Raw genomic sequence first — 27,496 nt, 5'->3', positions numbered from 1 at the left:
ATTCCAGGGATTTCAACTACATAAATCTGTCTAGTTGTTTATTCCACATGTTGATTACTATAAGATATCTATTAGTATATAATCATAATTACCTTTCAACTTGTTTGTAATTAGGTCCCCCAGTTCCCTTACAACAATTTACCATGGATTTAATGTAGAATGTTGCTGCTGTAAATGACTTGGTAGAAAATTCTGAATGCAGTTATAGCTTTTTTTTTCTCTGCAGAAACGTGCACCTAATATTTCCTAGGAATTGGAAAAAGGAAACAATTGTTGTTACATGGTGTCATGCATGATGAGGTCCTACATCAAGCTTTTTCTGCCAAAATAAAGCACAACTGCAGAATATACAAGTAGCTGCTTGGAACAACCCATAATCTTGCATTGGTCTGCAGTTCTGCTCTCAATTTGCGCTTGATGGCATCAGGATCTCTTGAATTACAGGACTACCTTTTATTAATTCAGTACAAACATTGGTTGTTCTTTATGGAAGGTGTCACAATAATAGTGAAGGTCTTCTTGAAGCAGCTGGCATTTAAGATAAGTTATCGGTGCACATCACTAACCAAGCAGAAAACAGCCAACGTGATTACAACATAAATCTGAAAGATCTGCAGATTTGTGTGATCAAGGAGCTATAAAACAAACTTTGTCAAGTAATAAAATTACAGTCTTAATATCATGTAATGTTATATTAAAAGTGAGGCTCTCTTGATATCCTAAAATTCTGTTCATTATTCCAAAAATAGCACACTTTTTTGTGTAATTGCATGGACTATCTGCAAGTGATCCTGATTTTGAATGCGCTGGTTTTGTGCTATTGAGTTCTTCCAAGGGTTTCTGTATTTTTAATTTTCTTTTCAACAGGGTTCTAACATAATGGAAGAGCAGGATTTAAGAGAACTTGGAATTCATGAAGCAGGACATCGACGAAAAATTCTTCAAGCTGCGCGGTCTCTTCCAAAGGTAAGACTTCTGATAGTGTTTTGTGTACCAGCAAACCAAAAGTAAACATGCATGTGAAGTTAGAATTCAGAAATTTACAATTTGTAGCAATAATATTTCAACTAAGGCATAACAGATTATAGTATTATTGAATATTAGTTAGCCTTGTATAAATAAGGAATGTATATAAATTCGTAACAGGTGTCAGATTGATATGATCTTAATTATGTTCATTGTAATTCATTTTTAATCTGCATGTAAACAAATATGCATATCTGAATCGACTTTTGATTACATGGGTGTATTCTGTTTTGTACAACTTAAAGAAAGTAAGTTTTTAGAATTTATTTTTCTGCAACGTGTGGCTACGATGTGTAAAGTGTTCCTCCAGAAAGCAAGTTAGTTATTATTTCAGCAGGGCTTGAGTAAATGAAGGAAATACTAAAGGGTGTGGAGAGAAAGCTGAATATAATAGGATAACTTTCCAAACACAGATTGCACTGAGGGAGGCATGATGTGTTGAATAACCTACAGCTCTGTTGAAATTTTGGTAATTCATCCAGAATGATATCAAAAGCACGTGACTCAAGCTAGATTTTGTTGTTACTCAAAGTTCAGTGGCAGGTATACCATAAAGAGGAGATTAAATACCTTCAGTGAAACTTGGATCAATTTTGTGACTGGTCTAAGATATGACCAGCTTTTAAATGTTAATAGAAATAGAATAATACATGTAGAAATCATAAAAGTCAAAAAAAACTTATGAATAGCCATACTCTGGCATCTGGATAATAATGTGTAATAATTATTGAGTTATGATATCCATCTGGAGACATGAGCCTGCTGATAGGAACAGGGTATGCCTGACATTGTACCGATCAGTAAGGCAGCTATTTCTGGAATATGGAGCTTAATTACTTTGTCCCAAAAAGAATATCGCTGTTTTAAAAACCTCAATAAAAGGGAGACTGATTTCAGGGCTTCAGGCTCAAAGTTTTTCTTAAAAGGTGGAAGGACATAAGGTCATAGAGTACTACGGCACAGAAACAAGCCCTTCGGTCCATCTAGTCCATGCTGACTGGATCTTCTGCCTAGTCCCATCTACCTGGACCATATCCCTCCAAACCCCTCCCATCCATGTCCCTATCGAAACTTCTCTTAAATGTTACAATTAAACCTGCATCTCCCACCTCTACTGGCAGTTCGTTCCACACTTGCACCACCCTCTGAGTGAAGAACTTTCCCCTCAGATTCCCCTTAAATATTTCACCTTTCACCCTAAACCTATTACCTCTAGTTCTAGTCTCACCCAACCTGAGGGGGGGAAGCCTGCATGCATTCACCCTAACTCACCCCTCATAATCTTGTATACTTCTTAAAAAAAAATCTGTTCTCATTCTCCTGTGCTCCAGGGAATAAAGTCCTAAACTATTCAACCTTTTCCTCTAACTTGGGTCCTCAATTCCCAACAACATCCTTGTAACTTGTCTCTGCACTCTTTCAAGCTTATTGATATCTTTCCTGTAGGTAGGTGACTAGAGCTGCACACAATACTCCAAATTTTGAAATTATAGGCCTGTGAGCTTGACATCAGTCGTGGGTAAATTACTGGAAGGTACTCCAAGGGACAGAATATACAAGTATTTGGATAGACAGGGCCTGATTAGGGTCAATCAACATGGCTGTCTATGTGGTAGGTCAAGCCTAACTAATTTTACAGAGTTCTTCGAGGAGGTTACCTAGGAAGTGGATGAAGGTAATGCCACCCCTCCCCCTTTTTAATACCTCCCTCTCTATCATGTCAAAAATGTCAGAACCCCGGAACATTGAGCTGCCAGTTTCGCCCCTCCTGCAACCAAGTCTCACTAATGGCTACCACATCATAATTCCAAGTGCTGATTCATGCTCTAAGACATCTTATTTTCCTTGGAGAAATAATTGCAGGGTGACTTTAGTTGTTTCAAATAATTAAAAGTCTAGATGACTTTGAAGAAAGCACATCACCAGCATAGAACTGAACACAATACAAGTTTGCATTTCTCAAAACAGGTTAATGATTATATAAATTCTTGCCTCTCATCTAAGAAACAGATTTGTGAAGCTCATTAATTTAGGGTAAGAGATCTTTTTGAAAAAAGGTGAATTAATTTCCATTGTCTAAAGAGATTAAATGTTAGAGAGACATTCATAGTTTAATTCCCTTTGTGGTTCTTTCAGAGTGATGATGGATTTTAAAAATAGTGAAAGAGATGATGTGGGGGCACATTGTGAGTGATTGTGCAGGATTCCATTAATGGTTTATTTTCAAATGCCACTGGAATAGATTGCTGATAAAGATGGCATCTAATTTGGAAATATGTGAAAGTTAAATTTTAGCAGGAGTAGACGGTTAGCCTTTTCCAAATAACAAATTCAGATTCATGATATAAAGATTTTGGACAATTGGGAACATTGGTATTTCCATGCCAATTGTCCAGACAAGTAGAGAGTGCATTACATGAAACTCCTGACTTTCAGAGATTGAAAAGGCTTTAGGAAGTAAGAAGATGAGACACCCTCTTCTGCATATCTACTCTTTGACCTGTAAAAGAGTTAGAGAGACGAGTGGACATCGGACTACTGGAAAATGACGCTGGAGAAGTAGTAATGGGGAACAAAGAAATGGCAGACAAACTGAATATGTATTTTTCACCAGTCTTCATGCCAGAACTTTGAGAGATTCAGGGGGCAGAAGTGAGTGTAGTCACTATTACTAAGGAGAAGGTGCTTGGGAAGCTGAAAGGTCTGAAGGTGGATAAGTCATCTGGACTGGATGGACTACACCCCAGGGTTCTGAAAGAGGTAGCTGAAGAGATTGTGGAGGCATTAGTAGTGATCTTTCAAGAATCACTAGATTCAGGAATGGTTCCAGAGGACTGGAAAATCACAAATTTCACTCCACTCTTTAAGAAGGGAGGAAAGCAAAAGACAGGAAATTATATAGGCTGGTTAGCCTGACTTTAGTGCTTAGTAAGATGTGAGAGTCCATTATTAAGGATGAGGTTTCATGGTACTTGGAAGCACATGATTAAATAGGCCAAAGTCAGCATGGTTTTCTTAAGATGAGATCTTACCTGACAAATCTGTTGGAATTCTTTGAGGAAGTAACAGGCAGAATAGACAAAGGAGAATCAGTGAATGTTGCTTATTTGGCCTTTTCAGAAGGCCTTTGACAAGGTGCTGCACATGAGGCTGCTAAACAAGATAGGATCCCATGATATTCTGGGAAAGTACTAGCATGGATAGAAGATTAATTGACTGGCAGAAGCCAAAGTGTGAGAATAAAGGGAGCCTGTTCTGGTTGGCTGCCAGTGACTAGTGGTGTTCCCCAGGGGTCAGTGTTGGGTTCGCTGCTTTTCACGTTATATGTTAATGATCTGGATGACTAAATTGGTGGCTTTGTGGCCAAGTTTGCAATGATACAAAAATAGGTGGAGGGGCAGGTAGTGTTGAGGAAGCAGGGAGTCTGCAGAAGGACTTGGACGGGTTGGGAGAATGGGCAAAGAAGTGGCAGAAGGAATACAGCATAGGGAAGTATGGTCATGCACTTTGGTAGAAGGAATAAAGGCATAGACTATTTTCTAAATGGGGAGAGAATTCAGAAATTGGATGTGCACGGGGACTTGGGAGTCCTAGTGCAGGATTCCCTAAAGGTTAACTTGCAGGTTGAGTCAGTAGTAAGGAAAGCAAATGCAATGTTCGCGTTCATTTTGAGAGGACTAGAATACAAAATCAAGAATGTAATGCTGAGACTTTATAAGGCATAGGTCAGACCACATTTGGAGTTTTGTGAGCAGTTTTGGGCCCCATATCTGAGGAAGAATGTGCTGGTGTTGAAGAGGGTCCAGAGGAGGTTTAGGAGAATGATCCTGGGGACGAAAGGATTAATGTATATGGAGATTTTGATGGCTCTGGGCCTGTACTCGATCAAGTTTAGAACGATGAGGAGGCAATCTCTTTGAAACCTACTGAATATTGAAAGACCTGGGTAGAGTGGATTTGGAAAGGACATTTCCAGTAGTGGGAGAGTCTAGGACCAGAGGTCACAGCCTCAGAATTAAAGGACATCCCTTTAGAATTGAGATGAGGAGGAATTTCTTTAGCCAGAGGGTGGTGAATTTGTGTAATTCATTGCCACAGACATCTGTGGAGGCCAGGTCATTAGCGGAGGTTGATAGGTTCTTGATTAGTAAGGGCATCAAAAGTTACAGGAAGAAGGCAGGAGAATGGGGTTGAGAGGGAAAAATAAATCAGCCTTGATCGAATGGCGGAGCAGACTTGATGGGCAGAATGGCCTAAATTTTCTCCTTTATCTTATGGCCTATGAATATACTCAAAGTTCTTGTCAAGCTAAAATCCAAAATAAATGTATCATTAATCTCCCGCTATTTGTAAAGGTCGGGAAGGGGAAAGGAGATCTAAAAGTAGGTGAATTAATTTATGCCTCTACTATTATCACACATGCATCTTCCAGGCAGTTTCTGAGAAGAGAAAAAGGGGTGTCATAACCCACCTGGGAACAGGGCCAGTTTTGAGGATGGGATTTGCTTTTCACATACAGTTTTTAAAATGAGCACAAAAAAAATCATGGAAACTTAAAATGCTGAATGGTGTTCGTGCTAAAAAAAAATTCTAGTCTTCTGCACTGGTTACCCTGATTTCAGGAGAGTTGCTCTGCACAATCAGGTGGGAACCCCGGGATTGTCTTTTTATTTTAAGTCTAGCCATTTAATTTTGTGGAAAGACTTATCAGAGATTTGTGCTCCGGAATTGAATGTTTTTTCCTGTGTGATAGCTGAATATTTGGAATGCATCAAGCACTTTCCATTTCATCACCTTTACTGGATTTCCCATGGTTATAAAATATAGAAATGACCTTTTCAGCCTACCATGTTTTTGTTTTATCTTTTGCCATGCTCCAGTTAATTTCCCACATGTTACTTACAGTCAAGCCTGCATTGGGATGAAAAAGAAATGGGGGTTTATTGAAGCACAAAAGTGGTCAGTGAAGTTTTAGAATCAAGTTGCTGACGAATATGGCAGTTAAGCCAAATTGGTCTCTAACTGGCCAAGTTCATAATGGAATATGAAAGGGATAGTTCTTTCACTGGTAACTAGGGTTCTTTCAGATAATAATGCCTCACCTTTAGATTTGGCACATTAGAGCCTCTTGAATTAGTCAATTTCATATCATAATCACTGCTCCAATTCCTTTAGGGAAATAGTGCTGAGAATTATACTGCTGTTGTCATTAACAGCTTCTCTAATTCAATACGCCCTCTTTTGCCTTGTACTATCATCCTTTTGGTCATTTAATCTCTTGCGTTTCCCACCTGAGCAGACCTCTTTTTGATCTTTCCTCCCATCTCCCTTTCCCTGCCTTTCCAATTGTTTTAAAACCTCTTTGATCTGTGACAGATTCTTGATCTGACAAGATCAGAAAATTTAGCTTTTTTTCTTTAAGTATTTATAGGCCTTCCTGTTTGTAGTTCAGATTCCCAAAGTGTGCAGTAGCTTGTCATTTCTTTCCAGTTGACTCTTGCTATCTCCATAAATAAATGTCCCAGGAAGTAAGGTAATCTCAGCTAGAGAGACAATGAAAAGTTTACCAGTATTCTAATATAGTAGTTGTGCAAAAAGGCAGTTTCTATCACCCTGTGAATGTACCTAGTTAATGTGTCTTGGTTCTGTCAACAGTGCTTGTGATCTCCTTATTGGTAACTAAATGCGTACAATAACAGGGAAACTTAGATTTCTCAGTAATTTAGTTTGGAGATGCTGCAACATGGCAATTTCTTTCATGTGTGCAGGCATTTGATTAGCCAAACAAAATATATGATGTCACAATTGAGATTCTCTAGTGAAGAGAATAATGAATTATGTGGTGTAGGATATTAGAACATCAAAGATACTATGATAGGGTTTCAGTTCCCCATGAGAAGAACAATGACAACAGGCAAATGGAAACAATGATGCAGACAAATTCTGCTCCAAATTGAAAATCTATCATCATTCTTTCATCATTGTAAGATTAAAATCTTGGTGATCTCTACCCAGCAACACTTAAAGAACTGCTGTAACTTATGGCTGGGAATTGAGCTATAATTCCCAGCCATAAAGGGTTAAAATGATTTCTGCATCCCATAAATAATTAAAGCAAAGTACTTGGGAATTCACGTGAGGTACGTGAATATGAGGACACGAGGAAGAGATTGGGGCATTAACAATGATATTTGCATCCTCCCTGGCCACAGGAGTCGTAGCAGAGGATTGGAGGATGGCTAATGTTGTTCCCTTGTTCAAGAAAGGTAATAGGGATAACCCTGGGAATTATAAACCAGTGAGTTTTGCATCAGTGGTGGTCAAACAATTGGAGAGGATTCCTCGGGACAGAATTTGAGCATTTGGAGAAGCGTAGTCTTATTAGGGATAGTCAGCATGGCTTTGTGAAGGGCAGCTCGTGCCTCACAAGCCTAATTGAATGTTTCATGGAGGTGACAAAACAAATTGAAGATAGAGTGATGGATGTGGTGTATATGGACTTGAGTAAGATCTTTGACAAGGTTCCCCATAGTAGGCTCATCCAGAAAGTTGTGAGGCAGGGGATCCATGGAAGCTTGGCTGCGTGGATTTGGAATTGGCTTGCCCACAGAAGGCAGAGGGTGGTAGTAGATGGAGAGTATTCTGCTTGGAGGTTGGTGACTAGTGATGTTCCACAGGGATCTGTTCTGGGACACCTGCTCTTTGTGATTTTTATAAATGACTTGGAGAAGGAAGTAGAGGTATGGGTTAGTAAGTTGCCAGATGACACGAAGGTTGGAGGTGTTGTGGATAGTGCAGAAGGTTGTTGTAGGTTACAACGGGATATAGGATGCAGAGTTGGGCAGAGAAGTGGCAGATGGAGTTCAATCTGATAAAGTGTGAAGTGATACACTTTGGAAGAATGAATTGAAGGCAGAGTTCAAGGTTAATGGCAGGATTCTTAGCAGTGTGGAGGAACAGGGATCTTGGGGTCCAAGTCCATAGATCCCTCAAAGTTGCCACACAGGTTGATAGGGTGGTTAAGAAGGCGATTGGTGTGCTGACCTTCATTTGTCAGGGGATTGAGTTCAAGCACCACAAAGTAATGTTGCAGCTCTAATAGCACTCTGGTTAGACCACACTTGGAGTATTGTGTTCAGTTCTGGTCACCTCATTATAGGAAGGATATGGAAGCTTTAGAGAGGGTGCAGAGGAGATTTACCAGGATGCTGCCTGGGTTAGAGAGCATGAGGAAAGGTTGAGCGAGCCAGGGCTTTTCTCTTTAGTGTGACTCAGGATGAGAGGTGGCTTGATAGAGGTGTATAAGATTAAGGGGCATAGAGTGGACAGCCAGCACTTTTTCCCCAGGGCAGCAATGGCGAATACCAGAGGACATCAGTTTAAGATCAGAGGGGGAAAGTTTAGGGGAGATGTCAGAGGTAGGTTTTTTTTTACAGAGTGGTGACTGCCTGGAATGCATTGCTGGGGGTGGTGATGAAGGCTGATACAATAGGGACATTTAAGAGGTGGGCACATGGATGTAAGAAAAATGCAGGGTTATGGCTGTGTAGGAGGGAAGGGTTAGATTGATCATGGAGCAAGTTTATATGGGTTAGCACAACATCGTGGGCCGAAGGGCCTGTATTGTGCTGTACTGTTCTACGTTCTATGTGTGTATTTCAAATTGTTGCAAGTAACTACATTATCCCTAAGTTTCAGGAGAAAATAATGCAGAATGATTTAGAGAGTAGTGACTTCGTCAGAATGTAATGAGAATGAGCTGAACCTGCATTGATATAGAGCTTATTGGCTTCAACTATATTGATTATTGGTTTGTATTTTTGTGTTGCAGATTAAACCATTTAGTTTTGATGGAAATAGCAATACTTCACTTGTAGCATGGTTGGAATCACTTGGACTGCAGAGTTACAATCAGAACTTCCTGTCCAGTGGGTATAATTCAATGGATTGTGTGAAAAACCTCTGGGAACCAGAAATTATAAATGTAAGTGAAATAACTTTTTATTTATATTTCTTTATAACAATGGTGAAAATACAATCTGTTTATAGATGTGATGTCTGCTGAAAATTATACATTCATAATTCCACTTTAGTTCTGCTTCTTCATGATATTTCTTTAGAGTGCAGACGGCCGATTCCTTGATGTGATTTGTATCTTGAAGAGGTGCTGCCAAGCTGAGATAAGAAAATATCTTGGAGATGAATCTCATACACTTTATCTTTATCCCCCTCTCTCGTTCTCTCCCTCTCTCTCTCTCGTTCTCTCTCTCTCTCGTTCTCTCTCTCTCTCTCTCTCTCTCGTTCTCTCTCTCTCTCTCTCTCTCTCGTTCTCTCTCTCTCTCTCTCGTTCTCTCTCTCTCTCTCTCGTTCTCTCTCTCTCTGTCTCGTTCTCTCTCTCTCTCTCGTTCTCTCTCGTTCTCTCTCTCTCGTTCTCTCTCTCTCGTTCTCTCTCGTTCTCTCTCTCTCGTTCTCTCTCGTTCTCTCTCGTTCTCTCTCTCTCGTTCTCTCTCTCTCGTTCTCTCTCTCTCGTTCTCTCTCTCTCGTTCTCTCTCGTTCTCTCTCTCTCTCTCTCTCTCTCTCTCTCTCGTTCTTTCGTTAGCAATTTGACTTGGATGCTCCCTGGCTAACACCATCACCTGCCCACACTTTGGTTCACCTGTGTCCCAGCACCTGTGCTCTGTCTTCCTGCCCCTGGCCCACATGTGGCCACTCTTATTGGGTCTTGGGCAGGAGGTAAATTAAGGGACTTGGGCCATCCAGCATTTCTCTGATCTTTGAGCATGTCAGAATACTCCAATTATATTTAATTTGCTGTCCTTATTGTAGAACATAGAACAGTACAGCGCAGAACAGGCCCTTCAGCCCACAATGTTGTGCTGACATAGCTATTCCCACCTATCTACAGAATGGCCATGTCTCTCTATTTTCCTCTCATTCATGTGCCCATCCAAGCCCCTCTTTAAAAACCCCAATGAATTTGCTGCCTCCACCCAATCAGGCAACGCATTCCAGGCATCCACCACTCTCTCAGTAAAACAAAAAGTACCCCTCACGTCTATTCTGAACCTACCCCCCTCACCCTAAACCTTGTAGTATATTATAGTATAGGAAAAAAAACAAGAACTAAATTACTTAATTATTTATTAAGAATCAGAAATTAGATGAATGATATACATTCTGTTTCAGTATTATTGAATGAGAATTTTAAAAATGTAACTTGGATACTTGATTTTGACATGAGTTCCCTGGTTTATGTCAGCAGTCATCGGCATTTGAGGCTGACACTCAATTCTTTTCAGACAAAGAAGATTGATGAAACCAAATTTCTGTCAATTGCCACAGCTTGTTGATTAATACTGATAGTTTCAGTCCTGATTCTCTTGCTTGAAAGCAACCTTCAAAAGTTGTATCAAGAACATGCATGCTTTTTAAAACAAAAAGAGCTTAAATGCAAATTGGTGTCCTAATATGTTCATTTAGATGCTCTGATTTGCCATCTCCTCTCCATATCCAATTTTGCTAACCTCCAAGAATGTAATAAATATTTCTGTAACTGGACTGATGTGAGGGTATTATCTTACAAAATAATCAAAATTTGAGATCAGGGCAGAGACAGACATGCATTTAAGCTGCAAGGGAGCAAAGGTCTATAGAGAGAGAGAGAGCAGGAAAGTGGTATTGAGGCTGAGGTTTGATCAGCCATGATCTTATTGAACGGCAGGTTCAATTAGGTCATTTGGCCACTTCCATACCTCCTTTGTCTTGTGTTCTGTCCTCACAGCTACAATTACCTAGTCTTGGCAACACCCTTATAACATCCTTTGCATCGTTTCAGTGCAGTCACATCCTTCCATGACGTGGTGGCTAGAACTGAAGGCAGTGTTCAAAGTGCAGTCGAACAGGCATTGATCTACGATTCTAGTATAAACTACTTGCTCTTGTATTTTGTTTCTCAGTTATCTTTTCAGAGCTCCTGATTGACCTGTCCTGCTACATTTAAGGATCTGTGAACGTACATTTCAAGGTCCTTCTGTCCCTCCACACTTATCAAAACCCTCCCTTTGATTCCCTTGCTTTGTTGCTCCAAATATCTTGTCTGGCACTTCTCTAACTTGAATTTCATTTGCCACATTTCCACCCAACTGACCAGACCATCTTCAAGTGGAAAGCCTTCCTCGTCCCCATCAGCCACATGCCTAATCTTTGTATCATCGCTAAACTTCTCTTTTATACCCCTTGCACTTTAGTCTCAATCATTAATTTATTCAACTAAAACTAAGAAGGAAGGGGGCAAATATCCTTCCCTGTTTTGATGAAGAAGAAGGGAGAGTCTGAGTTACGCTGTTGGACAGGAAGGAAGAATAGTGCCCTTTTGAAATGGGATCTGTGAGAAAATGTCAAGGGGGAATAGCTGGGCAGCCATCAACTGGAATAGAGTGTTAGATCAATTCAACAGGAGAAGGAAACTGCTAATATAAGCCAAGAGATGTGAGAGTGTCCATGACAGTGTGAAGAGTTGGGTGGGGTACAGTATGTTTGTGACTCGAGTTAAGAATGGTGGTGTCATTGTGAAATAGGGGGGTTGTACTGGGGATTGGGGTGTAGTGGAACGATGTGGGGGTGGGTTGGAGGTGGAATGTATAAAATGCACTGTTAAAGTCATTTTTGGTTTATTGCTTTTTTTTCCTGTACTCTTGAGAAAAACAATTTTTTTAAGGCACAAGTTCCAAACAATCCTATGGGTTTAATCAAACCAAATGTGAAGATATTGGTTCACCAGAGCTGTCTTGCAGCTTTGTATCTGCAACATTTTTACTGTCCCATTCAGATTTTCATGCAAATTTTCCCTACAAATGAATAATCATTGCAGACATGTATAACTAAATTATAGTACCTGCATGTTCTTGTTTCCATTTTTTTTCATGAGGACTGTTTTAGAATTGAGTTTTTCAGGGAATGTCAGCTTTTTAAAGCTGTTTGCTGACAAAAGTTTGTCTTATTTCTCAAATATCACTGTTATGCTGCTACAAGCAAGTTTTTCATTGCACCTGTGCATACACGAACTTTGCATTTGATAATAAGCTCAACTTCGACTTTGAAGTATGCCAAATTACAATCTGTTTTTCAGAAATTCAGTAGACTACAAAAATTGTTTTATCTCAGACTTTAAAAATGCTGGTGTATTTACTCATGTAACATAAGGTGGGTCTTTAAATTGCTTTTGGCACTAGGCCAAGTTATTTGGTTGCTTTATTCACTGCAGAAATAGTTGCTGTTGAAAACTGGGTGCATTGTGTTGACAATTTCTTAGGGACAGATATGTGTTACTCCAACAAGGCAGCAAGTGTGGAGCATTTCAGAGACATCTGGAAAAATTTGAATAGACTTGTACAAAAGCTGGTGTTCCATATCTTCAAATAATTCATTCAGACTAGCTTTGGATAAAAATGTGTGGCATCGGGTTGTCCACTTGGCCTTTTGCAATACATGAAATGCAAACATGGGTACAACAGAGGGTAGCACCTCAAGTGTAGAAGGTGTACTGAAAGGATTTTTATAAATAACTTGGCTTATACTTAATTTATAGTAAAACATTCAAAGCTGTTGTAAATAGGAATTAAGCAAAAATACTGATAGTGTACAAATTTGGCTTCTAAGCAGCTGATGGTTCCTTTCATTCATTCAGACACTTGTTTCACTTTAAAATGAGGAAGTGTAACTTTTGTGAAATTACCAACAATCACATGGTTTTTGGCGGTGAGCAGGTTGGTGGAAGACAATAATGATCTTTCAGGATAAAATAGTGGTTTAAAAAGTAATTTATTCATTTCTGATAGAGATTAGTTTTTATGGAATAGAATCATGTATATGACTGATGTTACTGCTTCCTTCAAACAAATCTAATACACATGCCAAATCGGCAAGGTCACATTATTATATGAAGAGCAGACTGCTTGTGGGTTTTGACAGATTCTTATTGAATAATAATTCTTATTAGATGAATTTATCAATCTTTGTTGTAACTTATAGAAAGGACAGGTTTTCCTGAACATCACCTCTTCATTCACCCTGACCTTCTTCAAAAGCTCAAGGATACTCAGTTGGTTAATTAGCCCTTCAGTGAAAGGAGCTAAACATATTTTTGCAAGATGATTTATATTTGCTGATTAGATTGTGTGTTATTTTAGGTTCTGAAAATAACCATACTAGGTCATCGAAAGCGAATCTTAGCGTCTCTTGGTGAACGGCCCAATGAAGAACCACCTCAGAAACCACCAAGAGCTTCCCAACTGAAGGTAAGGGAGTTTTGCCAATGCCATGTAGCTGGTGGTATTTTAAAATTCTAACAGTGTTAGATGTGGTGCACAGAGGTCATTATAGCTGAAACTTGCTGGTTATCAATGGAGAATTGCAGTGTTCAATGCAAGTTTGTAATTAGTGAAAACTTAGTGTTTACAGTTGTCTCAAATTAACAAGGTACATTTGGGGTTACATTCTTTAACTAAGTTAACAGTGGTTTTAAAATCAGTCAATTCCACATATTCAAGTCTTGTAGTTATGTTTTTCCAGAATTATATGATCTCATCCACATGAGCTAGAGTGCATGTTAGTTGAATAATGGATCCTAACAGTTTTAGATGTAGCACATGGAGATCATTCTAGCTGGAATAATGCGTTGTAAAAATACATCAATATTCATCAAGAATATCACTCCACTGGGAAGATGTTCTTAGCCTTCTGAGACATCAGAGTGATGAACCTTTGAGATGTCCCTGTATCTAGAATGCTCTGTTTCTGGGCAAGTTTGCTTTCAAGATGGAATCAATATCTAAACTCTGCACAATCTCTTGTATATCTCAATGACATGTATCTGTCTGCAGTTACCTGGTGTAATCACCCAATCTTAAATTATATATGCATCCTCCCCTTTTTCTCTCTTTCCCCTGTCCCTGTCCTCCAAAAGATACAATACTCTTGTAGCTTTAACTTCAAAGATGACTAAAAGAACAAAGTGTTGCAAACTGTCAAAAGTGACATCTATATATCCTTTATTTTCAATTTGTCACTGCATGGATTAGTTTGTGTGACATTTGAGCTTAGGCACTTTGCACATTCATTGTGATGTTGCTGTCGAAATCAGTGAAGCATCAGCATTTGGGCATAGCATTCAGCCTTTAGCTCCTTGCACCCACTCTGCCATTTGATGAGATCATAGCTGATATGTGATTTCAAATAGATTCTGGATTTCTTCCTAACCATGTTACAGGGGATCCCCGGGTTACAAATGACTTGACTTGTGGAAATTCACCTTCATGTAAATTCTCCCATACAGTTTTCAATCTTGTGATAACAAAATGTTTTATGATGTTCATGAATGACTGTATATAATATATATTCCATTAGTATAATTATGGGTCATGTTAGAGTGATTATTCAATGAAATGAAAAAATTATAGCAAGTGTATGTAGCGTGATACTATATGGGTTAGTGTAGAAAATGGACATTTCTGACTTATGGAGAAATTTGCTTATGGGCAGTTCTCAGGAACAGAACCCTTACTTTACCCGGGGACTGCCTGTATGAGCTAAGTAGCGTTTTCAATATCATTGTAAAACACATATTCAATGTTTGAAAGGTCATGGATTCTCACCAGCAAATGCACAATATATGTTCATAAGAGTCCCCTAGATTAGATACAGCATATTTTTATTGGAACAACTGAAGCATACTTTTTGATTTGTGTGTGTAGTGAAGTGTGAAAATGCTCTGCAATCGTAATATCGTTAACTTTAGCTGCAGCTGAGCATTTGTTTGGGAGCTGCAGGCGCTGGACAATACATGAAGCAAAATAGCAGCTGATATGTTTCCTGTTTTAACATTTAAGCTTTTACAATTTATAATTTCTCTTGCATTAACATCTGACAGCACTCTTTGCTCAAGTGAGTTACAATGCTGTCAGAGTCAGATGATATCAAGCCATAAGACTGAGACTTATTTGTCACATAACTTGCTGGAGAGAACCTGTGCAAGTTGACTGAATGCCTGCATTACATTCCATCAAATATTTAACTCTAATGACCTCAATGGAGAATAAAATGGGGTAGGGTCCACCATCAATGTTGCACTTAACTCCATCAGGTTTCTACTGAGTGGATTAAATTAAAATTGGCCTCTTAACTTCCATCTCCCCCATGAATGAAAGGTGAGTTTCAGTTTCTGGTTCTATTTTTGGAACAACTGCATTTTTTTTCTAATTATTGATGTGGATTGGCCAACTTTCAGTGTTCTTTCAAAAAAGAGCTGCAGAGTAACCCATGAAGGGGACAAAACCATATTTCAGAGAGATTGGAAGAGGTGCTTTATTTTAAATTAAGAAGTAATAATTTCCAGAAAAACTGCTGACTGAAAATAGATTTCATTTAAAAAAAAGACTTGCAGTAATGTAGCACATTTTGTTTATTTCGGCTTTCTTAGATGCATTACAACAAATAGCTCTTTTGCAGTGCAATTACTATTTTACTCTTGGAAGCACAGCAGCAAACACACACAAAACAGCAATGTGGCAAAGAATAGAAAATTTAGTATGGTAACATGACTGAAGGTTAATTATTAGCCAGGAAACGGGACTTAACTCCTTTGCCATTCCTTAAATGTCATGGTATCTGTTGCATCCAGCTGAAAGCAGTCATGTGCTGTTGTTTTAATGTTTGAGTGAAACAACTTGTGGTCCAGTTTTCTCGCCCTCAATATTGTACAGAAAAGTCGGCCTGGATTTTAGTGCTCAAGTGTTTGAAATGGGCTTTGAACTCTCAATCCTCTGAGGCAAATAGGAGTTATCCCTACTGAGGAAGAGCCAGCACTCAACAATGAATATTTTAAATTGAGTGTGCACATTGACTCTTCATGCTAATCTGTGCACAGTTGTTTCACTCTGCGCCTCTTTGTAGCCTTAAGATGGATGCCAGAAGTTGTTCTGATTTCATCGATTCAGAGACTGAATAGTAGTAGAAAATTGATTTCTGTATCGCCCACTGTGCCTGCTCTGCCATGCAATAGATCCTTTACCTTAGCCTTAGTTTTCTGCATAAAATCCATATCTTTGGATTCCCTTGACATCTAATATAGAGAAGTCTGTCATTCTCTACCTTGAACATACATAGCAACAAAATCTCCATTATCCTTTTGAGTAGAGAATTGCAAAGGTTCATGAACCTTACCTCAATATCTTGCACTTTTAATTTTGTTTAATAATCTCTTGTCGTACCTTGGTGAAGGTTTTCAAGTCCAAATGTAGTGCATCAACTGGTTTGCCCTTATCATTTCTGTCTGCTATAGTCTTAAAAAATCTCTCGCAGATCTATCAAATATTTTTTGTTTATAAATCCATTTTCTCAATGCTCTTATTTACTTAGTGCCCTCTTATCACTTAAAGATTTCAGCATTTTTCATACTCTAGATGTCAGGCTGATTTTAAAGTTCTCCGATTTCTCTCTGTCCTTTCTTCAATTGTGTGGCTACATTTGCTACCATCCGATCTGTGAGAGCTCTTCTAGAACCTGTTGAATCTTGGATGTGACAGCCAGAGCATCCACTCTACATAATCACCTCCTTCAAAACTCCAGCTGATTTTGTTCCACAAAATGTACAAATAGGTAGATTCCAGAGGTACGAGAAATGCTTCTGTCAATGTTGATTTAATAGTGTGATCCAATAAACTTTGATCGCAGTAGTACTTTGTTAAAATAATTAAGTTGAATTAATTATGTTGCTAATTTTAATCTGCATAAATACAAATCAGTAATTTGCAGGGATTCAAGAAATGCTTCTGGAAATGTTGATATTAAAGAAAGACCAAAAGGAAAGTTGATAAATATAAAATATTATCATGGCTTAGTTCTGGAGTATGATAGTGCTAGTGTTACTAGTTATTTTGTTTGTGTTACCTCCATTATTATTTCAAAAATTAACACTTTATTTCCTTTCTACTTTAATCTTTTTGTTCATAACACTTCCAGGGTGCGAGCAACTGTATCTGTTGGTTTAGATGTTCATCTGTATTGCTTATTGATATGCATGATATTTTAAACTGAAATAAGAACAGAAAATGCTGGAAGTGCTAAGCAGGTCGAGCAGTGTCTGGAAAGAGAACCAGTTAATGGTTCATGTTGAAGACTTTGATGTCGATTGCTTTCCAAGTCATTTTCACATGGTATTTTATTCATTTTGGACCTAATAATGCAGTTTTAAACTGCTTCTGCCTGTCTAAAGCTCGTGGTTGTATTATGGTTTTCAGCTTTGCAGATGACACTTTCTAAGCCAAGGCTCCATTCTTGACCTAAATTCCAGTTTCTACCTAAATATTTAACTCTGAGATGGGGGGGGTTAGGTAAATACAAGGTGTGGCTGATTATACTCATCGTTTCCTCTCGCCTCTTCTGGTGGGAGTAATTAACACATTTTATAAACCTACACAGAAATATTTAACTTGCAAACCTACAAAGAAGTATTTAATTTAATTCACAGTGTGCCAGGCTTGAAAATATTGCAATTTTCACAGATGAGTTAAGGAACTGAAATGTGTATCTACTTCCCTATTCTTTATAAACTAGATTAAGGTTGATGGTTGGTTTAGACACGTTAAGTAGAGAGAAACTGTTTCCATCAGTGGTGGCTTCATAGACAAGGGGAGACGGCTTTAACCATTTTGGCAAAAGATACATGAAACATAAGAAAAGCTCTTGTACTTGGTGATTATGAAAGATGATGCTTTGTGTGGGGCAAATCCTGTCTCTCTGATTTGATTGAGTTCTTTGAGGAGGTAACTAAGAAGTTTGGTGAAGGCAGGACGGTAGATGTTGTGTACACGGACTTTAAGGCTTTTGACAAGGTTCCATGGTCTGTGACCACTGATGTACTGCAGGGATTCTGTTGTTTGTGATATGTATTAATTACTTGGATTTGAATGTCAGAGGTATGATTAGTAAGTTTGCCGATGAATGAAAATTGATGTCATGCTTAGCAAAGGTGGTTGTCTAAGGCTACAGGAGGATATGGATCTGATGGAAAGTGGGGTGGAGCATTGGCAGATGGAATTTAATACCGATAAGTGCAAGGTGATGCATTTTGAGAAATCAAATAGGGGCAAGACGTACAGTAAATGCAAGGGCATGATGTTCAGGAACAGAGAGGCCATAGAGTAGAAATCCAAAGTTCCTTGAAAGAGGCAACACAGGTGGATCTGGTGGTGAAGGCGACGTATGGCATGCTTGCCTTCATGGCTTGTGGCAGTGAATACAAGAGTTGGTAAGTAGTATTGCAATTTTACAGAACACTGGTTCAGCAGCATTTGGAATGTTGCATGAGGTTCTTGTCGCCACACTGTGTGAAGGATGTGATTGTGCAGGGTAGTGTGCACAGAAGATTCACCAGGATATTACCTGGATTGGAGGATATTTGTTATAGCGACCAATCAAAAAGACTAGGCTTATTTTCCCTGGAGTGAAGGAGGTTGAAGGGTGACCTGCTAGAGATATTTAAATTATGAGAGGCATAGATATGGTAAATAGAACCTTTTTACCATGGAAGGGGTGTTAAAAGAGCAGAGGTTCAAGATGGGAGGAAGGATTTATAAACGGGATCTGAGGGGAAAGTTTTTCCACACAGAGTTGTTAATATCTGGAAAATGCTGCCAGAGGAGGTGGCGGAGGCAGATATAGTTACTATGTTTAAGGGGCATTTAGACAGGCACTTGAATAGACAAGGCATAGAAGGATATGGACCTTTATCAAGGTCCATATGGATACAATATACATCCATGAAAGATAACCTCCTGTGTTCCTCAGCCTGACTCATCTGTTTTAGTCAACACCCCATCCTCAAAGGCATCTCTAAATTGTCCCTATTTTCTAGAGCTAGCTATTCCATTTATAAAACTGACCTACCCCTCCCAACCATCAAAAATTCAACTTCTATCTCTAATATCTGAAGTCCTACTTGTAACTGCATATTCGAAGTGTAGGATGCCCCTAATCATTTATCAACTTATCTTTCCACCTTAAAAAAAGTACCCTGAAACCTCATCGCTTCATCCACCACTTCCTTTATAGTACAGTGCCCATTTGCTTATCTCCCTCCATTTGTTAAGTATCAGAAGGTTCCCTATAAATGCAAGTTTCTATTCACAATTGCCTTGCTTTCCCCTCCTCTCCTCTTCATAACTCTATGCTCTTGTGATAACCATGTCGTTCTACCTGGTCAGGTGGCGGCTGAACAGCATGAAAGCACACCAGCACTCAATCTCCAAACACCAGCTTAAATGCTGCCACATCACATACTATTGTTTGGGATACAGGCGTGATCTGCATGAGTGGCCCGCAGTCACAAAGAATAGCTTGTGCCAACATGCAATGAGATGCTGAAAAACCTGCTGGTTCAGCATCTGGATTACTGCATGCTGAATCCCATGCTCCTTTGACCACACCAGCCCCTGTGCTCCCATTAAACTCACCCGAGCTATGAAAACAACAGTCTGAACTTCTGCTTGTGCTGCCGTGGAAGCATAGACTTTGGCTGTCAAATGTCGCATGGCAGTTAGGTTCATAAATATTGAAATAGAGTTGGACATCACTCATACCTCAAAGGATGGGCTCACATGCAAAGTTGGTCAGCGTAGGACTCCCCTATGGTCCTTGATACTTAAGATGTGTTTTCTGGAAGGTCTGCCAACAATGGGCTAGCAGATTATCAGAGTTTCATTGGACTAGGATTGCTGAGTTACAACTGTTCAGAGTGGCATTAGTTCCATGGATTATGAATCTGATGACCTTTTTGTGATCACCTGTAGTCTTGCTGTTGCTTGTCAGCCAATCAACCCAGAAAAAGGCAATACTTCAGGGCTGAATTTTCAGGCATCTGTTTCTACATAGATATGTTTGTCATTAAAGTTGTCCTGTTTCATTTATCATGTACTGGATTATCTAATTATATCTAAGAGAGCAGTTGGCAAGACTACATTTTATTTCAGGGTCATAAAGCAAAAGAAAAGTAAAGGTGAGTTTTTTGCATCAGATTTTGCCTGAAGATAAAATTTAGTCCACATTTTCAGATTTGCGTTATTTGAGATTTAGTTCTAAATTTATTCATGTAAATGAAGCTGCTAAAACCTTGATGTACTTCATTAAGATACTGAATGTTAGATGAATTGCCAAGATTTTTTTTGTGGTGGCCAATTGTCAAAGGCACAGATGATAAATTCCATCACTAACGAAGGGCATTTAATCCTCAGTAGATGGACATTGTACCATGAGAGCACATTTACATCTTTCCCTTAGGTGGTTCTTCCATTTACTTAAATGCTATTTTCACAGGTTGTGTGTTTTATACTCATCAACCTTACTGCCACCCACTCCCATTATATCCAAAGGGAAATATTTCTCTTGAAAGTCTTTGTTTTTCCATTCCCATAAAGGCACATAAATATATTAAAAATGGATTAAAGGCCCATAGCAATAGGCAAGTAGTCCACTATATATATAGTTGGAAATAAATGGGCAGGAAGAGAATAGAGTATTGGTCGTGATTGTTATTTTCTTTAGACACTATAATATAAAAGGAAGATTATAAAGTGCAAAATAATTAAACCAGCAGCAACAATTAAGAAATGTGCAAGTAAATTAGGTGGACAGATAATTGACTAGCAGTAGGAGACGGTAGTGATAGGTGCTATACTTGTCAGGAGGCGACTTGTGTAGTCCCACAAAAATCTGGGCTGCAACTTGTTGGGTTAGAGCTGATGGGTTAGAGAGTCATATATCCCCCTTGACCACATTCATTGAAACTTATTTGATGACATTTCCCAGAGCCATAACCTCTATTCCTGCTTAGAGGACACATTGCTTTGGTACCATAAACCTCCAAGATCATCATGAAGTCGCAAACTATCCCATCTTAGAAAGGTATTGTCGTTCATTCATTGTTACTGCTTCAAAATTCTTCCTACTTTACCACTATGTGAAAGAAGCTTTACCATAGGAATGCCAGCAATTCAAGAAGTAGGTTTACCCCCATCTCTTCGGAAGGTTCTAATTAATAGGTAGTAAGTGCTGCCCTGTCATTGATGGCCACGCCATGTGAATAAATTTTCAAGTCATGTGGAGAACTTGATTTTGGCCTTTGCTAGGGCAGTGGCATAACTCCATGTTTCTATTAACCATCGGATGATATGTCCTTCACAAGCTATGTATGTCGATCTGTGTTGATACCAGATTTTGAGGCATTCTCCTTTATTTAAAGTTGTATCTAGTTTTATTACAATTTTGTTGAGCATTTCATTGACTAATATTGATCTCTACTAATCTCTGCTGCTGTTTGAGTGCATTCATTGAGAAAACTCTGATTTAATTTTCATTATTCAAGTTTCATGACATCACGTTGCTCAAGCCTATAAGTAGCTGGGATGCTTTAACCAAAGTTGGGACTACTGTCCCTGTATTGAACTGTTTCTATTTGAAAATAAATAAATAAAATGATTTGTTTTGCATCCTTTGTTATTTTTTTCTATCTCTTTTTCAGTAAACATCTTTGCTTAATTGTAGAATCTTTAACTGATGTTGCTTGAGCAATCACTTCATGTTTATTTAGCTCCCTTATGTTTCTAGATTCAGTTGGTTACAATTGGTCACATTATGTAATGAGTTACAATCAAAGTGTAATGACTTGGGAAATGTGGGCACAAGTCAGTTACATAAATATTTTCCCAACATCTGTTTGGACACAGAACTGTAATATGTTAGTCAGAGGAACATAGTGTCACCTAGATTTTCAGGCAGTTTGATACATTCACACCTTTGAGCAGCATTCTATCCACCTGGTCCAAAAGAAACAGGTATGATGCTGTAGAGAGTACTTGTGAACTGATGGAGTATAGCTGCTTCTATCTTATCTCTGCTTTTGTGTTTCTTGATGTCATTTTTTTTTGTTGTTGCTTGGGTTGTGGCACAACAGTGTTTTGATTTGGTTTTGAGTTGCAGGGATAAGCTAGCATTTGAGTTTTAGGGAAAGACTGCAGGTGGTAAATGGCAAGGTACTTGGCAGTGTAGAGGAGCAGAGGGATCTGGGGGTTCATATTCACAGTTCACTGAAAGTTGCCTCACAGGTGAATAGAACAGTTAAGAAGGCCTGTGGGATGTTAGCTTTCATAAGTCGTGGGATTGAGTTTAAGAGCCGCGAAGTGATGATGCAGCTTTACAAAACTCTAGTTAGGCCACACTTAGAGTACTGTGTTCAGTTCTGGTCGCCGCATTATAGGAAGGAAGTGGAGGCGTTGGAGAGGGTGCAGAGGAGATTTACCAGGATGCTGCCTGGATTAGAGCATATGGAATATGAGGAGAGGCTTAAGGTGCTAGGGCTTCATTCACTGGAAAGGAGGAGGATGAGAGGAGACATGATAGAGGTATATAAAATATTGAGAGGAATAGATAGAGTAGACAGCCAGCGCCTCCTTCCCAGGGCACCAATGCTCAAGACGAGAGGGCATGGCTTTAAGGTTATGGGTGGGAGGTTCAGGGGAGATGTCGGGGAGGTTTTTCACCCAGAGAGTGGTTGGTGCATGGAATGCACTGCCTGGGGTGGTGGTGGAGGCAAATACATTGGACAGGTTCAAGAGTTTGTTGGATAGGCATATGGAGGAATGTGAGATAGAGGGATATGCGGGAGGAAAGGGTTAGATAGTGTGAGGGTGGTTTGATGGATGGCACAACATGGTGGGCCGAAGAGCCTGTTTTGTGCTGTATGATTCTATGCTAAGCACTTGAAATTGCACCAGAGGAGGATGGCATTGCTGTCGTCTGCCCTGAACACCACAAAAAATGCACTTCACTAAACATTGCACCTCAACGTTGGAATGCAGTAAATGGCATGAAATTCCTTCATTTGTATAGCAGATATGAAATAAACATTGCAGGGAGTTAGACCTTTATAATTTTAAACTGCAAGTATTTTGTTAACTTTTAACTATGAGCAATCAACTTCTCTGCCACTGAAAATCAAGTATTACACACGTCAAGCCTTGTTCTTGCTGGTATTAATTGATGCTGAAGACATTCCTTTCTGTTCCTGTTTTTCTTTGTTTTGTACCTGGTTTGACCTTGAATTCATCTCTAATTCACAAATTCTCCTCTGGGTGTGTTGTTTGTTTCCTGCTCCTACACTCTGATTAATTAACGAGATGCACAGTTGCTTGGCCTGTTCTCCTGGTTTCTAAATTGTAGTTTTCCCTTATGATATTATCAGCTCTCATTTCCAGTAATTTACCAGCATGAAGTATAAACGCTAAACATTGAAAATACAGAAAATGGCAGTCACAGTTAGATACCTTGTTAATGTAAATTATGTGCTCAGTATTAGCCAATACAGTACCAAAAGAGGAATAAAGCAACTGCATAATATGTCTGCTTAATGATCCTTTTTGTACCCGTTGTAGCTTTGGTAACAAATTATAGGAGGATACAGTGAAATGGAAGGTACATGGCAGATGAAATCCACTGTCAAAAAGTCTGAAGTAATCTATTGGGTGGAAGAATGAGAATATAAACTAAATGCTGCATCTTTAAAGGGCTTTCACATTTCTGGGGGTGTATGTAAGCAAATCTTTGAAGGCCATTTGAGAGAGGCATTTAATAATCCCTGGAGACAAGAGACTGTCTTCTATGCCTGTTCATAAAACCAGGGATTATGTACACATAATCCCTGGTTTTATGAACAGGCATAGAAGACAAAGGTAAGGATGTTAGGCAGCACATCTATAAATTTGACCCTGGAATACTGTGTCTAGTCTTGGCCACCAATCTTTAAGAAGCCTGTCAAGAACTGTTGAGAGTTCAGAATAGGTTTATTTGAATTGTATAAAAAATAAGGCATTTCAATTCTGCAGAGAAGCAAGAGCTATTCTCCTTTGAGCAGAGAAGGCCAAGGATGGATTAAATTGAATTGGTAAAAATGAGCTCTTTTGATGCAAGGGGTGGTCCATTGGTGCAGCTAACGGAGCCCCTGCCTTGCAGAGCCAGAAACCTGGGTTCAGTGCTGATCTTGGGCGCTGTCTGCATAGCGTTTGCACTTTGTGACTGTGCATTTCCTTTGGATACTGTGGTTTCTTACAACACCCTGAAGATGTGAGAGTTTGTAGATACTGTACATTGTCCCTTGTGTGGAGGTTAGAATTTTGGGGGTAGTTGATAAGGATGTGGGGAGAAAATAAGGGGTTAATGTAAGATGAGTGTAAATTGGTGATTCTTGGTCCATGTAGACTGTGTAGGCCAAAGGGCCTGTTTCTATGCTGTAGCTTTTTGACTCAAAGCATACCACTACCTTTCCCATCTTTAAAGGTGACTAGTATGTTCAAGCAAAAAGCTGACACAATCACATGCTCCATGTCCATGCTCTTTGTATGATCTGACACTACCTTCTCAGGCTCACTATCTTAATCTTGTATTTGTGTAGCTCTGCTTTTTGCTTCACAGTTTCATGAGGGGTGCGGGGTCTTGTAGCATCTGTAGCGGGTGATGGTGTGGGTGTTCTTTGGCAGTTCCTTTCATTATGTTGTAATAATGGGGACACTTCTAGGAATTTTCTGTATTTATTTTTAGAACTATTTAGGTTTTTTAAATAATTACACCAATTCTTAAAATTAATGCTGTTTTCAGAAAAAATTGGTTTCAAATGCTCATTTGCTCAGTATCAGAGAACTGAAAGGTGGACCATTTTGCATTCTAAGCACTGGTAAATAAATATATTAATACTCCATTGATTCTGCACAATTTGGCAATCAAGTCAATGGTAAAATGATGTGTGAATAACCAGTTGTCATTATGACTATAGATGAATTGGAACAAATGTTTGACACATTTTTGCCTGTTGATTATGAAGTAACTCGGTGTAATGTCTATGAATTTATTAACATAATCTCTGCTGTCTAAAAGAAGTGAAAATTGTTATTTAAATCCTTGGCATTGTTACAACTGATTATTCTCAGCCTAGTATCTTTGATTATAATAGATTTTCTCATCCTTTTGCTCCTCAGCACAGTTGTTAAACTGCAATTTGCACAAAAATGTAGTTTTGATTATTACCTTAATTAGGTATTTTCAGTTCACTTGCTCATCTTGTGCTTGCCATAATTTGCAGCTGTCATGCACTCCATAACTCTATAACCCTAAAGATTCTTAGTGGAAAATCAGTGGCCATTGGATCATGTAGCACATGTAAAATGGAGGTTCATTTGTGGTGTCTCACTGTTCTCTAAGCAATCTGTTTAATTTTATCTGAAGTGTATGTTTGATCCCCTAATGTCTACTTTCACTACAAGGACATAAGGAGCCAAACAGTCACAAGCTTTGAAACTTCTGAGTCATCTTAGATATTCTTGAAATTACAGAAGTCTGCATTGTCTGATTATAAAGTTTATCTTTCCCAGAGTATTGTGTCCATTATGAACTTGACATGGCTATGTCAGATATACAGTGATAGCTGCTTAAAATGACAGGCCGCTTTCATGTCAGCCTGTGCTTGACACACCTGTTCTTAGTCACATTCCAAATAGGTGCAATCCCCCATTTTGGCAAGTAGCCCTTTCCACTAAGCAGCCATTCAGATTTCAATCACCTAGTATACATAGAGCTGCAGTTGTCTAGTTCGCTTGTTTGCCCAACTAACATGGAAACCAATAAGACATGATGGTACTCTCAGTTCTTTGTTAGTTTAATTGCCATACTAAAGCATAATAAGTAGTGGAGTAGTGTGACCTGGTACCTAAGTGATCAGTTTTGCAGACTGCTTATAGGGGCACATCACAAAATCAATTGTGGAGAATATTTGCTTATTGAAGCTTAGCAACAGGAGATAGTGATTACCTTTTTTATTGCCCCAGAAAGATTCCTTGCCATCTCTGGTTCTAAACTAAGATGTGTTATAAATGTATTCATAGCTATATATGCAGTTTCAATAATTTTGTTGTAAAATGTAGCACATTTCTTGTTGCTTACCTCAATTTAAAGCTGCCTGCTTGATCCATTGTTCTAGTGAAAACTTGGATAATTCCTGGAGATTTTTAATTTTGTGTGACTGTAAAAGAGGCATCACATGGAACAGTTGCAGCAAGTTAAGAAGTGGCTTCAGAATTGGTCTGAACTGTCTAGAACATTTGAATTTTCTCAGAATTTTGAAAAAAAACTTCAACTCTTTTAGAGTAATTTAGAAGCTTTAAACCTTTTAAGAAACAAGCCACTTGGGGAGCTTTTAAAACACTGGCAAGATTTCAAACATTTTTTTTAAATTGTTAATGATATTTTCAATGAATTAGCTATTGGAAAGCTTTAATGCCTTTTTAAAGGAATAAAACTATTTAAAATCTGCTACGTTGGTTTTTCAGATATTCTTGCTGATTTTCTTTCATTAAGATGATCTTTTATGTGAAAACACTACCTCCTCCTCGTGCCTAGTGTAAAATCTTTGGATGAGTAAGTAATGGGCAGTGAGGCCGAGTTTGCACTGTCGTAATCTCCAGATTAATTTTAATCTCAGAACCATATGTGTAGCCGGTAGAGGCACCCTGAGTATTTCTTGGCAGCTTTGGGATTTCTGCATCAAATCATGCATAAAAAAAGTCCCAAAGCTGATGTCAGCCTCAAGGAATAAAGATTGCAAATTCTAGTAGTTTTGCTGCAATCACTGCCATGAAATATGGGTTGCCATTCATTTAATTCTTCTCTTAGCAAAAATCATGCGGGAGAGACCAAGGGTAAAATTGGATTTGCAGTCTCCCTGCAGTACAAACATATTGATGTCTTTTATAATGAAACAGTTTAACCAAGTGCAAACCTAATCACAACAGTATTGTGCTTTTTCCACTCTGTTCACTCCACTCATACCTTTTTGCCTTTGTTGAGGGAGCAGATTACAATGATGCAAGCTGATCTGACATTTCTTCACATCAGTGAACTGAGATTGATGTCTCTTCCATCAAGTATTTATCCAAAGACACTGATAATATCAGCACATTTGCAAATCATTCTGCCTGTGGTGCTGGTAGAGCATATGTACTGAGTTCACAATTAATTTGGGATTCTCATCTGAGGAATTTTAGAATTTTCAGATATGTCATCCTAAATTGAGATTAAACCAATTTAAATTTAATGTGCTTGATACTTGTGAGACATGAACCAGAAACCAGGAAGGGGTGTAAGATCAAAAGATCACAAGACAAGGGAGCAGATAAGGCGGGGGCTTTGGGGCAATTCAGACAAGTTGAATAAGTGGGCATATACATGGCACTTGTGTTGTAATGTGGATAAATGTGAAGTTAGAGAAAAAAGTATTATTTAAGTGCAACACACAAAGGCGCTGGAGGAACTCAGCAGATCAGGCAGTATCAATGGAGGGAAAAGGACAGTCAACATTTCGGGGCAAGATCCTTCA

At 38.8% G+C, this 27,496-nt stretch overlaps 1 protein-coding gene across 1 annotated transcript in view; it reads left to right on the top strand.

Annotated features, from left to right (window-relative positions):
• Positions 1 to 27,496, top strand: part of LOC127581045 (ankyrin repeat and SAM domain-containing protein 1A-like) — a 244,659-nt gene that overhangs the window by 205,338 nt on the left and 11,825 nt on the right. Inside the window, 3 exon segments of the mRNA XM_052035103.1 lie at positions 868 to 966; positions 8,858 to 9,010; positions 13,215 to 13,322. Of these exon segments, the coding sequence (XP_051891063.1) occupies positions 868 to 966; positions 8,858 to 9,010; positions 13,215 to 13,322 (360 nt within the window).

Source organism: Pristis pectinata, chromosome 20, assembly GCF_009764475.1.
Source record: "Pristis pectinata isolate sPriPec2 chromosome 20, sPriPec2.1.pri, whole genome shotgun sequence".
NCBI classification, from domain to species: Eukaryota; Metazoa; Chordata; class Chondrichthyes; order Rhinopristiformes; family Pristidae; genus Pristis; species Pristis pectinata.
This window is presented reverse-complemented; position numbering and strand designations above follow the sequence as displayed.